This window comes from Thermobia domestica, chromosome 13 (assembly GCF_964235325.1).
Source record: "Thermobia domestica chromosome 13, izTheDome1.hap1.1, whole genome shotgun sequence".
Lineage (NCBI taxonomy): Eukaryota > Metazoa > Arthropoda > Insecta > Zygentoma > Lepismatidae > Thermobia > Thermobia domestica.
In genome coordinates, this window is record NC_137466.1 from 133,438,871 (window position 1) to 133,454,246 (window position 15,376).

The following is a 15,376-nucleotide window of genomic DNA, read 5'->3' on the forward strand; positions in this document are numbered from 1 at the left end:
CTCCCCCCATAAAATACCCAACTGCGGAAAAATAAACATTTACAATATTAACGTATAAAAATTCATATGTATACATATGTTCTGAAACGATATGAGCTTGAAGTTTGAACCCTGTAGAAAATTTCTGCTCAGGTTGTTTCACATTTCAGTGAAACGATTGCAGGTTGTGCAGACTAAACTGCTTTTGAATCAGTCTTTTGAGGAGAAATATGAATCTCATGTCAATAGGACAAGAAATGTTTCGGAAAATGTATTGTTTCTAATGGGCGAACACTTAAGGTCTATTCCCCATGAACTCGCGTTAGTCCTGGAAGTTGAGGAAGGGAAAATTAAAGGGAAATTCTTTGTGGAAGATGGGAAATTTGAGCATTTACGTGGGAGTATTTGGGAAGAGTTCTTATTGCATCACTGCACATAGTGCACAACTATGATTGTTGTCAGCTGATACCGTCATTTCGTGAGCGGCTGGATTGTATGAAAGAAGAAGAAAACACAAGGTAAGCAAAAATTTTCATAACACGTGCTCCAGTTACAATAAAATTATATTGATTCAAAGCATTTTAGGACATTCGATCATTAGTAGTTATAAATTACATCAAGTTCACACGTGCGAGAGTGTCTTTGATAAAGTTAAATTACATATTTCATTAGAAATAAGATGTATATACTTAAAAATTAGAAAGTAGATTTCTAATGTTACTGGGTCTTTTCACTCGTCCTGTACAGTCACGAAAGAAAGTACTCTTCAGCTGACAAAATTTCTTTTTCTTTAAACAATAAATTAATCTATTAGAATACCGATTTTGTTAAGTTATCAAATTATAACTATTCTAAGGATAACAACAAAAAGATCCAAATTAATTAATTTGTTTCTGAGTTATTGGCAAAAGAAAATTTGTCAACTGTCAAATAGACTTTCTTTTCCCTGTGCACAGTAGTGTCATTTCAGGTTTAGCTAAGAAGGCGGGGATGACTGATATAAGTAGTCAGTGGCGTACACAAGGGGTGATTTTGGGATTTTAACTCTCCTTGAGCAAGATATATATATATATATGAAAATAGTCATTTACCATATCAGGATATGTATACTATATAGACATCAGAAATTATATGAAGGTGGGGAGCTTGAACCCTTTACTTGACAAACTCCGGCAGTGAGTAGAGTAGAGTAGAGTTGAGTTGATTTTGAGTTTAACATCCTTTGAGCAGCCAGGCTATATGAGACGGGTCCTACTGATTAACGTGGAATCCGAACCACATGAGCTCCCGCCGGAAATCGAACCCGGGTCTTTCATGCCAAAGGAGCGTATGCTAACCGCATAGACATGAGTTTCACACATTTCATTAGTAAACGCACCACAATAATGTACCAAGGCTAAGGGAGACAGTGAATAAAATAGTGAAATGAAGAAAGTGGGAGGAAACGGAAGAACCTGGAGAAAGTCCACACACTACGTTTATCCACTACGAAGACTACTTGGGTTAAACTGAGATTGAATAATAATCTCACACACCAGAAGTGTGCATTCTACCACTGAGTCCCTCATATATAAATTGTGGGGAGCAGCGGCGCAAATCCAAGGTGACCAGAACTTTTACTTTCAAAAACGGGACGCATACGAATCAGCGACGGGGGGGGGGGACTTCCACATTGCATTTTGGGACTCAGCAGTGTTTCCAATTAACAAAATACACAAGTAAGAATGATAACACAGCGTTTCCAAGTTAAGTACTACTCAAAAATACTTTTAACTACTTTAACTACTTCAGAATTCCCACTCAATTCCCACTTGAACCACAGAACACTCAATTCTCATTTGAATATTCAGAAGTTCTAGGCACGGCTGAACCTTCCCAATGAGTGTTGGTACGGAAGAGTGTAGAATTAGCATTGACCATTTATATTTTGAATAATAATTGCGGGACACCTGCGTCATGTTTGCTTAGAAACGGGACATTTAGACGTCCCGTTTGAGAATCAGAAAAAAAACGGGACAACGGTTTAAAATAAGGGATTGTCCCGACTAAAACGGGACGGCTGGTCACCTTCCGTAAATCTGTCTTCAACATTGGGGAGGACAAGTCAAGGCTGTTTTCTTTTTCTTTTTTGTTAAGCATGCTCAAAATATTTGTGAATTTCAAAAACAATCCAGTGGAGAATCAGGAAACAGAGTAGTCTTCAACATTGGGAGGCGGGCAGTTGAGGCTCATTCTGGGGGGACATCAATTTCATCTTACCTTCCTTTGTGGCAATCGGATACAAATCATCACATTTTCCCCCCAAAAATACGTATCAAATCGGACTATTAGGGAAGGGGGGGTACAGTCCCCACTTCCAAGGTTGGAGGGGACATGTCCCTCGCATCCTCCCGGGATTTGCGCCAATGGTGGCGAGAAGGCAGTTCTCTACTTGCAGATTCAAATAACACTCCCGATCTTGCAATAGGGAGTTAGAACATTTGTGTTGTAGAAATGAAATGAAATGAAATCTTTGAGTTTTACGTCCCATGGTTATGCCGGTTAGACTAAAGGAGACGGTGATGATGAGTAATGAATAAAATGGTGGAATGAAAAAAGTGGAAGGAAACGGGAGAACCGCGAGAAAACCCACGCACACGGTGTTTGCCCACCACAAAGTTCACTAGGCAGGGGCTGGGATCGAACCAGGGACCCCAAGCACCAGAGGTGAACGCTCTACCAATGAGCCACCGCGGCCCTCATTTCTGTTGTAGAGTTTATTGTAGTTCGTGTACACTAAAATTTGCACAATATCTTGATATATTCCCTTGTACCCAGTCTATTATCATTTGCCTATATTTTGGGTGTGTAGTTCTAAATGCGAGCGCCGATAGGAGAATGAGCATTCTTTTTCACTCATCATAAGTACACAAGTATGGCCTCGAAAGCCAAAAAATAACTAGTTTAAGTATCGATGTGATGACCACTTACACACCAATGATATGGACTATATGGAGGAGGTTCAGTAGTAGAACGTTCACCTCTGGTGCATGGTATCCCTCGTTCGATCCCGCAGCTTCAAGTAAGCTTAGTGATGGAAAAACACCATGTGATTGAAATTTTCTCGGGGTTCTCCCGCTTCCTCCCACTTTCTTCACGCCATCATTATCATCCATCTCATCAACATCGTCCCTTCGTCTCGGTGTATAATTGTCGGATGTTAAATCAAAGAAAAAAAAGTCTGACAGGATTACACTTTCATGAGCCCCACATGTTATTGGATTTTTCAGTAGAAAAGTATAAAATGTTTGCCTGCTGATTACTGACACATTTATTGACGATATATTAGTAATAGTGAAATAAAACGATTTGTTGATTTGTTAAAAAAAAAAAAAAAAAAAAAAACTGAAGATCAACATCGTATGTTGGATGGTTTCCTTTTAAGTGATCAAAAGTCTTTCTTTTAAGTGCGAATTGTATCAAAAGTATCAGGACACCATTTTTCGAAACGGAAGACATGTTGTCCAATCCGAGTTAACCATTAAATCAGATAGGAGCTCTTTGTGTATACTTACAGCTCACGGACGTAACTTACAGCTCACGGGAAATCGTCATTTCTTTTATCAAGATTATTTTTTTTCAAGTGCATAAGTGGTCTGTGATATATCAAATATAAATAAAACGTTTCCCAGATTATATACAGTTTATAATTACAATAGATTTTACATTTCTGTTGTCATTTAAGACTTAAGAGCATTGACGATCAACAGAACTTGCAATGTCGACAAAAATTATTGCTCGGAAGGCTTACAGGACAATCATTGGCTTACACACATGCGCAATTACAGATTGTATTCGTTCTGTTGGCCGTCATAATATGTACAACAGCTGAAAATTGGACCGGATCTGGCGTAAACACACTAACGAAGATGCTGTTATAGAAATATATTTAAGAAAACTTGCAAGTGCTATTTTTATTCCAAATGCTCCCCTTTCTATATATATATATATAAAAGTTGATCCAATATGATGGCTTTCAAGATGGCACCCATGAACTGGAAGTACTCTCAAACATAGAGCCCATATTCCAATCCATAATGAACTCGGAATGGTCGACTCCTCTTCCGTTTCGAAGAAATAAGGACGTACAGGGTCTTTTTGACTTGCCCCTGTATAATAATTTTATTGGTATAATTATGAGCTCGAGCATAACGCAATATATAGAGAGCAAATTGCTATCAAATAAAGAAACAATTTAAATTTAGAAAAATATAACTATCCATTCATAATCATCATCATATGTATTCTGTCATTATTGGCAAGTCACTTGCCACAGCTGAGAAACTTCCGTTCTCCACGGTCTTCCGCTAACCTCTTTTCTGTTTTGATATTATCCATTGATTGTAATCTTCTTCACTTCTCCCTCTCTTTCCTGCCACCATATCCTCTAGCACACGTCCCTCATGATACAGTTCCTTCTTACCCAATGTCCCAACCAGTTTCTCTTTCTCTTCTTAATAATACGTACCTAAAATTGTTCTTTTCTCTCTCACCATTTCTAACACCCTCTCATCGTTTTCCAGTCGACCCAGCTAATTCTCATCATTCTTCTCCACGCCGACATTTCGACAGCTGCCAATCTTTTTTCACCATTTTTGCATAATGTCCGTGTTTCTGACCCATATACAGTAATACAATACTCCACACGAAGCATTTTATAAGTCTTTTTCTCTATTCTTTATTCAAGGTTCCACAAAACAGTATTTTGTTCCTCCTAAAGATTTCTTTCGTTATTCCTATCTTTGTTTTTATTTCAAGTTCATACTTCATATCATCACTAATAATACTACCCAGATATCGAAAACTAGACACCTGTTCTATTTTCTCCCATTATACTTCTATATTTGACACCAAATGTACAGGTATGAGGGCTTCTATGTGGCTAAGCGGTTAGCGGAGTGGAGTGGATTTTAGTTTAGCGTCCCTTCCAGCAGCGAGTCTATATGAGACGTGAACCTGCTGATTAAGGTGGAATCCGAACCACAAGTCCACGCCGGGAATCGTACCCGGGTCTCCCACGCCAAAGGTACGTACGCTAACTGCTTAGCCACGAAGGAGCTCTACTAAGCGGTTAGCGTACGCACCTTTGATGTGGGAAACCCGGGATCGATTCCCGGTGGGAGCTAATGTGGTTTGGATTCCACGTTAATCAGTAGGTTCCGTCTCATATAGCCTCGCTGCTGAAAGGGACATTAAACTCACAATCAACTCAACCCAATGTATGATTAATAGCACCATATCACCAGATCTAGAAGGTAAAAGTTGGGGGGTACTCAGAACTCAAACTATGATAAATATATCACGAATTTGTTATAAACTTTGAAAAATATATAGTTTACAGCTTCAATTATTATTGTCACTCAAAAAAACTGGGAGGCCAGCTCCCCCGGCCCCGGGCTAGATCAGCCACTGTATATCACAGATGAATATTAACTTGACTTTTATTAATTGAAAATCAGGTATTCTAGGGTTGACTTAATAAAAATGTATATTTCCCCATCATTCCAATGACAGTGCATCATCATTATTGTATATACTTATTGGGTTGAATAGGGTTATGTCCTCGCAGTGGATGCGCTGTCGGATTTTTTTTCTAACTCTTCTTCCTACAAATATACCTCGAGAGAGCACGGGGGCTCAATGGTTGAGAGATCAACTCTGGTGGAACGGATCCATAAATCGGCCGGCGGCTACGCGAGAATGTGGTGGACAACATAATCTCCATAGATTTCTTCCCACATTTTCATTCTACGGATTATTTCATAACCATTTACTTTCATTAATTAATCCGTCTTTTTTAGCCTAAAGGGCTAAGCGTTCTGCGGTACGTGAAGCTATAAATTTAATTTTATTTCAATAATGTATCGGTAGGTGGAATTTCAGAAGGGAGTAATTTTTTCCCCACTGGTTGGCGTCGCGGCGGAAAGCAGGCGTCTTATTACTTACAATGTTGCCAAATGGGAAACCTCTCCACCAAAACCTTTATTTAAAACCGTTCCACGGTAATTTCTTTCGCATCGTATCGGCGAAAGCATAACAACTTCAGCAGTATCAACTTTGTGGCAGAGCGTTTCTACTGAGAATGGTATTTAGGTGAGAGGCTTGAGGGTAAATAGAAATGGACAAATTCAGAGAAAAGGCCTTACTCCTTGAAAGGTTTTGTTTACATCTCTATTGCTGGAATATTAACCAAGAATGATGCGAACAAAGAAATGTGTTCTTGATTCCGGACAACGTTTGCTTGCAAGCAAGTCTCTTTCTGTCGAAGGTAGCTGACTAGTAGATATTTCGCGATTTAACAATTACATCATCATGTACCGTTAGTAATTGTGGAACTATTTAAGAAATATGTTTTGAGAGTAGATGAACCAGGAGCTTACTAATATATTCTTTTTAAATAATAGCCTACAGTATATTTGTGTTTTGTCCCTCGGAGGGTCTACTGGAATAAGTAAATTAAGTACTCTTTAATATAGATTGCTTCTCTGGTAGCCATTTAGATATAGTGTCATGGATGTTAGTAAATAAAGATGGTTGGTTGTTAAGTAATACCATTAATATAATTTTACATCAACCACGATTAATGCAGTGGCGTATCTAGCCCGGGGCTGGGGAGCCTACCCTCCAGATTTTTGAGTAACCAAAATAATTTAAGTTATTATTTAATATTTTTGAAAGTTTATATAGTTAACTGATGATATGCTTATCATCGTTGGGTTCGGGCTGTCCCTCAGTTTTTACCTAGATCCACCACTGATTAACTGAAAGAGCTCTCTTGTGGCTACATGTCTTTAACGCAGGAGACCGGGTTCGCTTCCAGGCAGGAGCTCATATGATTCGGATCTCACGTTAAGCTGTAGGTCCACGCCTTATAAAGCCTTGGTGCAGAAAAGTTCCCTTAAACTAAAATTCAATCCAAACTATCAAATGAAATGGCAATAATATTGTATGTACTATCAGGCCGGTAGCCAACCTAAAAATGTAGGGGGAAGGGCCGGTAGAAGTCATATAGGGGGCTCGATCCAACTATATTATAGTCCATCACCATATTATAGATCATTTGCAAGCCTACCGTGAAAATTTTAGCGGGTTAGTAAAAATTTAGGGGGGTTCGGCCCCCTAGACCCCCTTGGATACGGACCTGTGTACTTTTTTTTTTTTTGAGACAGATTATACCAGTTGACGTCTCCAGCGGCAGCAACAATGCTCAATACCACTTAGAGCCACCATTTTATAGGAACTTAGACTTAAACTATTACAATTCTAGACTGCGCGGGAGAAACAAAATGTCAGAAATTGGCCAAAATGAAATAAGTCAAAATTGGAGATCTATGTGTCATCTCAAGAATTCAGACACACGGTAGAAACTTTAAGTGGTGATGGTGGTGGTTTTAAAGTCCATTTTAGGACCGAGGATATATGACATATTGAACCTACACCTTAACGTGAGATCCGAACAACATAGCTCCTATCCGGAATCGTACTCGGGTCCGCCGAATCAAAGACGCGTACACTAGCGATACACCGATAGCGGATCTTTAAAAACTTTAAGGATAATGGGAATATCTACGGAATTTCCCTTGGATTTCACTGGGATGTCTTCAGGCCTGTAACTAGGAAGTAGTCAGTGGAGGTTAATCTCCTTGGAATGTCTTCAGTCCTCTTGAAACTTTCAGTTGTTTGTTGATATATATGTATGGATGCAAGATGAACACAAGTTAACCACCCCAATATATATATACATCGGTCCCCCTTGTCGTAGTGTTTTGGCTACGGATCTGCCTGTCAAGGAGCAACATTTGGTGATTCAAAAATCAGTCTCTGATTGTCTCACAAAGAGCCCAGTAATGGCATACACAAACTCCTGTTTCCGAGATAACAGTTCCACAGAATGTCCAGTTGCAAAAGTAGGATCCCGTGAACGTGTCGTTATTTCAACACAGAGTATGTTGCTGCTCAGGTTTTATCTGAGGTAAGTAACCATCGAAAGAGCAAAATACTGTGAATGATAAATCCCATATTGTTGTAACTAGGGTTGCCAGATGTTAAATTTTTCCATAAGTTTTACGCATTTTCTAACAAGCTTCATACTGGATAATACATATCACTAGATTCTTTTTCTATGAAAAATTGGCAACCCTAGATATAACGCAAATGTATTGTGTAGTAACAATGTGTGGTTTGGGCTAGTGATGTATCACTCACGAGTGAGCTGACTCTTCTGACTAACTCTTTTGGATGAGTGAGTGAGTCGTTGTTCACTAGAAATGAGCAACGATTCTTGGAGAGTCGTTACTCTTCGAGAGTCGTTGTTCTTCGGGAGTCGTTGTTCTTTGTGAGTCGTTGTTCTTTGTGAGTCGTGGTTCTTGTGGTTATTCAGGAATCATGGTTCTTTTTGAACCACTGTTCTCTGGAAGGGACGATTCTTTAGGAGTGACAATGTTTGTAGAATGTGAATCTTGCACGTAGCTTACTCGCGAACCGTGCTCATGCTTTTTAATCTTGTTGGTTGATTCAGTCAGTTGCTGTTTTGGAGGGGTAGTTTCGCTGGTTCTCACTATGGTTCTCACTCAAGTACTCCGTCTCCTCTCACTTTCTCATTCCACCAATTCTTTCATCATCATTCAGTTGCTTTAATAATCGTCTTCCTTAGCTTACAGGGCTTAATCGTTTACCATTAAACTAAAATATTTCATTTTATTTCAGCAGCGGGGCTATATGAGACGTGGACCTACTGAAAACGTGGAACCCGAACAACATGAGCTCCCACTTGGATTCGATCGCCGGATCTCTCACGCCAAAGGCACAAACGCTAACCGCTTAATCACGGGGGAACAGGTTACTATGATTAAAATGTGTATTCTAAGGGGGATGTGGTCGCCAAGATTTTTAGGAAAATTTATAGTTTCTCACGATGTTGTAATAAAATTATAATATTTTTGGCATTGAATTTAAAGTTGTAACATTTTTGCTTTAATTCTAAAATTGTATTTCTATAGCATTGAGTCTTAAGTTATAATATTTTGGATTCCGTATTTTGATTCGTTTAGGCTATAATTTGAGTATAGTTTTTTTTGCATTTGTGATGTATTTTCACACTTATTAATAGTAATTTTATTTAGTCTAATTTGTATGTGTATTTTGTATCTGAATTGCATTTTTGTATGTTACATCTGTTAATTGTAATTTGCATGTTTAAAAGTGTAACTTCCTGTGATTTTTTAAAAGTTAAATTTGTTAATAGCTGTATACTTGTAATCTAAAATGGGAGTTATACCTTTAAAATTCATGTTATGTGATGCATTTAGTCTGATAATACAATTTCAGTTTTTAACTTTCCCCTCTCCCCGTTGTAAAAATATAAGTGAGTCACTGAGTCGTTCAAATGAATCGATTCATTTTATTGAGTGAACTATTAAGCGGCGATCTCAGAGGTGAATCGGTTTGCTCATCACTAGTTTGGGCACGAGGATTTCAAAACTATACACTGACTTTCAAGAATTTTTACTATGCACAACAAAACAAATAAATAAACATATCACACTTCATTTGAAAAATGTATTTCTTGACTGAATTTGCATAGATATTACGCAAAGATAGTTAATTATTACAGTAAATCTTTAAAGCTCACTTGCAGTAAAACTTAATTACAGTAAATTTACTGTTTGCGGCGATAGCTCATATGGTTAGTATCTAACATTAAGCTGCAATTCCACATCTCTTATATATAGCCTCGGTGATAGAGCTATATTTAACTTTTATTATTATTATTATTATTATTATTATTATTATTATTATTATTATTATTATTATTATTATTATTATTATTATTATTATTGCCCTAAAAATGAGTGACTATGTGACTTAACTCTTGAACTGCCCGACCAATCTGGATCAAATTTTCAACATAAATGATACTCGGCCTGATGACTTTTATCATTTCACTTTGATGGTGCTACTTAGAGGAAGGGGAGGTATACATATATTTAAAGATGATATTATAAAATGACTGATATTAGTTTCGAATCCATAGTTTTCGCAGTCGCTGACATGAACAGTGACACTTCCGATGCCGTTTAAATTATAATTCAGCTCGCAATAGTAATATTACATTTTTAAGACAAAAAAACTTCGTCTATCAGAGAGCGCTTTAGTAATAGTAAAAAGTGACTGACTATCGGAACCTATTACTAATTTGTCTTATTTTAACACAGCGAGTCGGGTAATTGACGATAATATATAAATAATAAAAAATGTATAATTTTCAGTTTCAATTAATAAAATAATTTTTGATTTTATTATTCACTAATTTGAAGTAACTTCTGAAGAGCAGTATGAAAAAATAGAAATTGGGTCGAGAAAATTTGCCGCCACCTAAAACTTGTGGTTCCAGGCTGCGGTTCATGTTGACACATGCGTAAATACGGCTCTATTTGGTGTTGAATTGGACGCTAGACTCCAAAGCGAACAACAACCGATTTAACAATAATAATAATTACTATTATCATTTGTTTGGTTGGTTATTGAAGTTTGGTCCCTCTTAAACAAGTACCGATGCAATATGAGACATGGACCTATAGTTTAACGTAACAATCAAACCACCATAATGAACTCAAATGTTCTCCCACCGGAAATTGAACCTGGAACCTCGTGTACCAAAGACGCGCTTGCTAGCCCCTCTCATATTTTTTAAATCGCCCCAGCCGGGGGCAATGGTCTCCACAGTAATCCTACACAACAGGGACATGAATACAAAAGGAAAAAAAAAGAAAAAGAATATCGGCAGTTAAAAAATGCCCATGCTCTTCAGAGGACTTCAAACCCCAACGGATTGCGCCTCTTGTGAACCCAAGTCGAAGGCCCAAGTGCACACTGCTATTGTCACCGCCTTTACTAGTCTTGCGAGGAGGGTTGTTAATATTATTATCACTTTCCTGACCTATTGATAATGGTGCTAGAGTAGGTGCAGCACCTTTCCAAAGCAAAATCTAGGGACACTTGATGACAGCAAAATGTAGGGACATTTCTCAATTTCTGAGATGGTAGAGGGAATCTAAAGCTCAAGAGAACATACCATTTACACGTACATTCTACTTAGACCTTTAAAATGAGGGGATTCTAGAACTTTCTGGGAGGAATTCTCCCCAAGCATGTCTGATAAAATACTACTTTATGCAGCTAATGGGGAAAGGGGAAGAAGATGAGATGTACCAGAGATTCGTAGTGATGTATTACATAGTGTTGCCATATTTTAAAATTAAAAAAAGCGTAGTATTCTAAACCGTAAGTACTGATGTGAACTTGTGTATTACAAATACTGACCTAGGATCCTATGGACAATTTTTTTTCTAAGTAATTTCTTTGTTAAGTGACACTTCCAATGTAGTTTTCTAACCAAACTAAAGTAATGCAAATGTAGTTTTTGCCTTTAATGTTTTATTAAGTTCAACAAATGTGAGTCTCGAATTGTAAAGTAAGTATTACAGTAAGATATCTGTAATTGTAAGAATATCTGTAAGACAACTTTTCCACAAAAAAAAAAAAAAAAAAAAAAAAAATGCAGACATTGTTTATACGGTTTTCTCTTTAAGAAACACAAAATAATTTCTAAATTTTTATCATAAGAAAGACAAAATATACAGTATTTAGGAATCTAAGTCCATCTCTTATAAAATTTCTAATCATTTCTGAAGATTGCTACTTGAAATCGCACTTAACATACAAAATTACCACAGTTTCACAATATATGAAATACAGCGTAAACATTTTAAAGGAAAAAAATATTAATAGTGAATCTAATCTAAACAAAATGCTAAGGATACCGTAATTCAATTTGCAATTATTTCTGGATATATAAAGACTAGGTAAACACATAGCTCACAGCGTGAGTCTGAGCGCGAGTCCAATGAGATTGACACAGAGATGAGCGGTTTACGTTGAATACAACAACATTTAACCAACAAAGTCGTTCTAGATTTTTCTCTAATCCAGAAAGGCGGGAGGTTTTTCGTGATTAAAAATATGATTAAGCGGGGGAGGAATATAGGACCTAAAAATCAGGTGGTACCCGCTAAAATCGGGTAATATGGCAACCCTATAGTGTTACCTATCTTTCTAGTGAAGATTGAATCTTATTTATCTAATTGGTAAAAGGAAAGTGAGATAACTTACATCGTATAAAGTTTATAATATATAATAAAAATATGGTCAATATAAATAGGACGCAGCCTATGTATAGGTCTCTATCTAAATACAAAGCTGTCTGCCCATTTGTCTGCTGCTGTTGCTACGTTTACTGTTATTTTGAAGGCTCTGTGTATTCATGTGGAAACGTAATTTCAGTAATAGTAGTTACCAACTTCATCAGTGAAGAATAAACATGAAAGTCGGGGCATTTTGAAGTCCAGATAGAAACACGTCTGGTCGCGGAGCATTTTCTCTGAAATCCAGCGCAAGGAACCGAAGGAAATGGTAGGCCCATTTCATTATTATAATCTTATATATTACTGATGTAGGTCCCATTGGATTACTTGTCTCGGATATAAACCGGATTACATATTCAAATCTCACTTTAAACTTGAGGTTCCGTCTCATATACCGTCGGTGTTCAAAAACGACTTTAAATTCAAATTAATCTTAAATCAGAAATTGAACTACTATTGACAATCAAGGTAAAACATTAGAAGAGATGAATTGATAAACCTTTGTTTCTCAATGAAACGTTCGGTACTCTTGTTCCTCATTTTTCGTATTTATTAATACAATCAAAAATAACTGGAAGAGGAAAGAGTAATTAATGAGATTTTCACTTTATTTAAATAGTTACTTATAAATAGTGATTTCCGTATTCTGACCGTCAAAGCCCGAGATTTTAATTATATTTTGTGTTGTTTAATTTTCAATAGAATATTCTCTATTCACAGCAGTATAATTATATATTTGCAGGATGGATTTCTCCAACATTTTTCATCCTCCCCGGAATGAAGAACAAAATCAATGCGAGAGATTTCAGACAGATAACACGTACCGTACCAATCAGGAGGTTAGTATTTTATATTTACTTTAAGTTGTATTAAATTACTTTTATCGCTTTAGAATTTCGAAAATTCTGAGTATTAAATATAGTTTTATTTATGTGTTTCCGCGGCAGCACATTTGGTACATTCTGCGTTGTAGACGAATGATTGGCACAGTTAGAAATTAGGAAATGCAACAAAAATAAAATTGAAAAATAGCCTACGTTGGTCCAACGAAAAGTTTGCCCCCAGCTATTCAACAGTTTCGACCTCGCGCTCTAAATCGTAATTATATTTCTTCCGTTTGTGTTACGCAGCCCATTGAGTTGGTTGGCAAATGGTTGGCAAAGCTTTCAATTACTTCGTAAGGTCAATATTGCCTCACTTGGGCCTGCTTTCTGTAATGCTATCTTTTCTTAAAGTATTCGTGTCCTGCTCACGTAGAGGGGTACAATTGGCCTAAATTTTTTCTCGAAAATAAAATGCCATTATTATACAGGGTGCTTCAAAATAACACGGACAACGTTTGGGAGGTGATTCCTGCCTGAAACCAAAATAGGACAAAAAGTATAGACCAACCTGGGTGCACAAATGCTTCCTTTCAGAGTTATAGACTGAAGAATACACGAAAAAAAAAAAGAAGTTCAAAGGTCCATAGCTCCAAAACTATGGGACCTACCGTAGTCGGGTCAAGACTTCACTTAGGAATCAGTATGTGCCTTATCCAAATATCTAAGTTTCAGAATCCTGCGATACTTCCGCAACAATTTTTATAGAGGTAGTTGGTGAATACTTCAAATCATATGCCCGTAGCCAGACTCCTCTATAAAAGTTGTTGCGTGAGTATCTTTGAATTCTGAAACATGTATTTTTGGATAGTGTACATATTAGTTCCCGACTAAAGTCTTGACCCGACTACAGTAGATCCCATAGTTTTGGAGCTATGGACCTTTAAAGTTCATTTTTTCATGTTTCCGGCAGCCTGTAACTCCGAAAGAAAGCATTTGTATACCAAAGTTGGTCTATACTTTTTGTCTTATGTTAGTATCAGGAATCACCTCCTAAACGTTGTCCGTGTTTTCGTATGGTATTTTCGACCAATATATATATAGTACGGGGCACTTTTGGTTTAGATAATATCCATCACAACCAGGGGTAAAAGTGGATCTGAAAAGATAAGGGGACGCATATCGTCACACCGTTCCCCATACCTATTTTCGTCCATTGTAATTTTATTGGGAAGTAGGGGGAGTCATAGATATTTTCTGGAAATGGGGTAATGGTGTCTCGCCGCATTCCCCCTCACTTTTACTCCTGATCACAACTATATATAATAAGGGGGATATTTAGGGGCCAATATATACAGAGCGTTCAAAAAGTCTCTATACACCTCAATTGTCACATATTCAAAGCAACGAGAAAATTATTTTACTCAAAATTTATTATATGTTATGGCATAAAAGCACTATGTAGAAGTGCGTAGCATATACACACACATTTTCACAGCAAATGTTGGAAATGTCCCCCATGAGCCTCCAAACATGCTTTCACACGTTTCTTCTTGTTCTCAAATACTCTCACAAGTTGTTCATGTGGAATGCTATGAGCAAAATCTCGGATAGCTGTTTCGAGTTCTTGTAGCGTGTGGGGGTTCCCTTTATAAACAGAATTATTTTCATAATCCCAGAAGTAAAAATCCGGAGGAGACAAGTCAGGAGACCGAGGTGGCCACAATCCCTTTGAAATTATTCGATCTCCAAAAACCTCTTGTAATAATCTCATGGATTGGCGAGTTGTATGTGCTGTAGCTCCATCTTGTTGTATCCAAGCATTACGAATTTTGTCTTCCGTTAGTTCTCCCATGAACTGGTGAATAATTTCACAATAACGAGTTGAATCTATTGTTTGTCTGAAAAATATGGGGCTGACTATTCTTCTTCTGGATATTGCAATCCACACTCCTACCTTCTGGTCATGCAGAGAAACTTCATGTATGACATGTGGGTTTTCTGCACACCACAAACGTGAGTTCTGGGCATTGACGTAACCTGATAAATGGAACCAGGCCTCATCAGTTAAAAAAAAAACATTATCCAAAACATCGTCAGACTTGTCCATAACAAACCGTGTAAACCATTCACAATACTGCACTCGTTTTACACTGTCGGGAGGAAGTAACTGCTGCATCGCTCTCACCTGATACGGGATAAGACGCAGTTTCTTACGAACCGCCTTTTGTGCCGTACTAACACTTATTGCTTCTTCCTGGGCAAGTTTTCGAAGTGGTTTATGGGGGCTACGTTGCATTGCATCCGATATGTGTAGCATTTTTGTTTCATTGA

The 15,376-nt window shown here is 37.4% G+C and overlaps 1 protein-coding gene across 1 annotated transcript in view; it reads left to right on the plus strand.

Annotated features, from left to right (window-relative positions):
* Positions 1-439: 439 nt before the first annotated feature.
* The window catches only part of LOC145668526 (uncharacterized), a 47,680-nt gene continuing 32,743 nt past the window's right edge, over positions 440-15,376 (plus strand). Inside the window, exons 1-2 of the mRNA XM_081736505.1 lie at positions 440-497; positions 12,964-13,060. Coding sequence (XP_081592631.1) covers positions 475-497; positions 12,964-13,060 — 120 coding nt within the window. The 5' untranslated portion in view covers positions 440-474. The remainder of the gene's footprint in view (positions 498-12,963; positions 13,061-15,376) is intronic.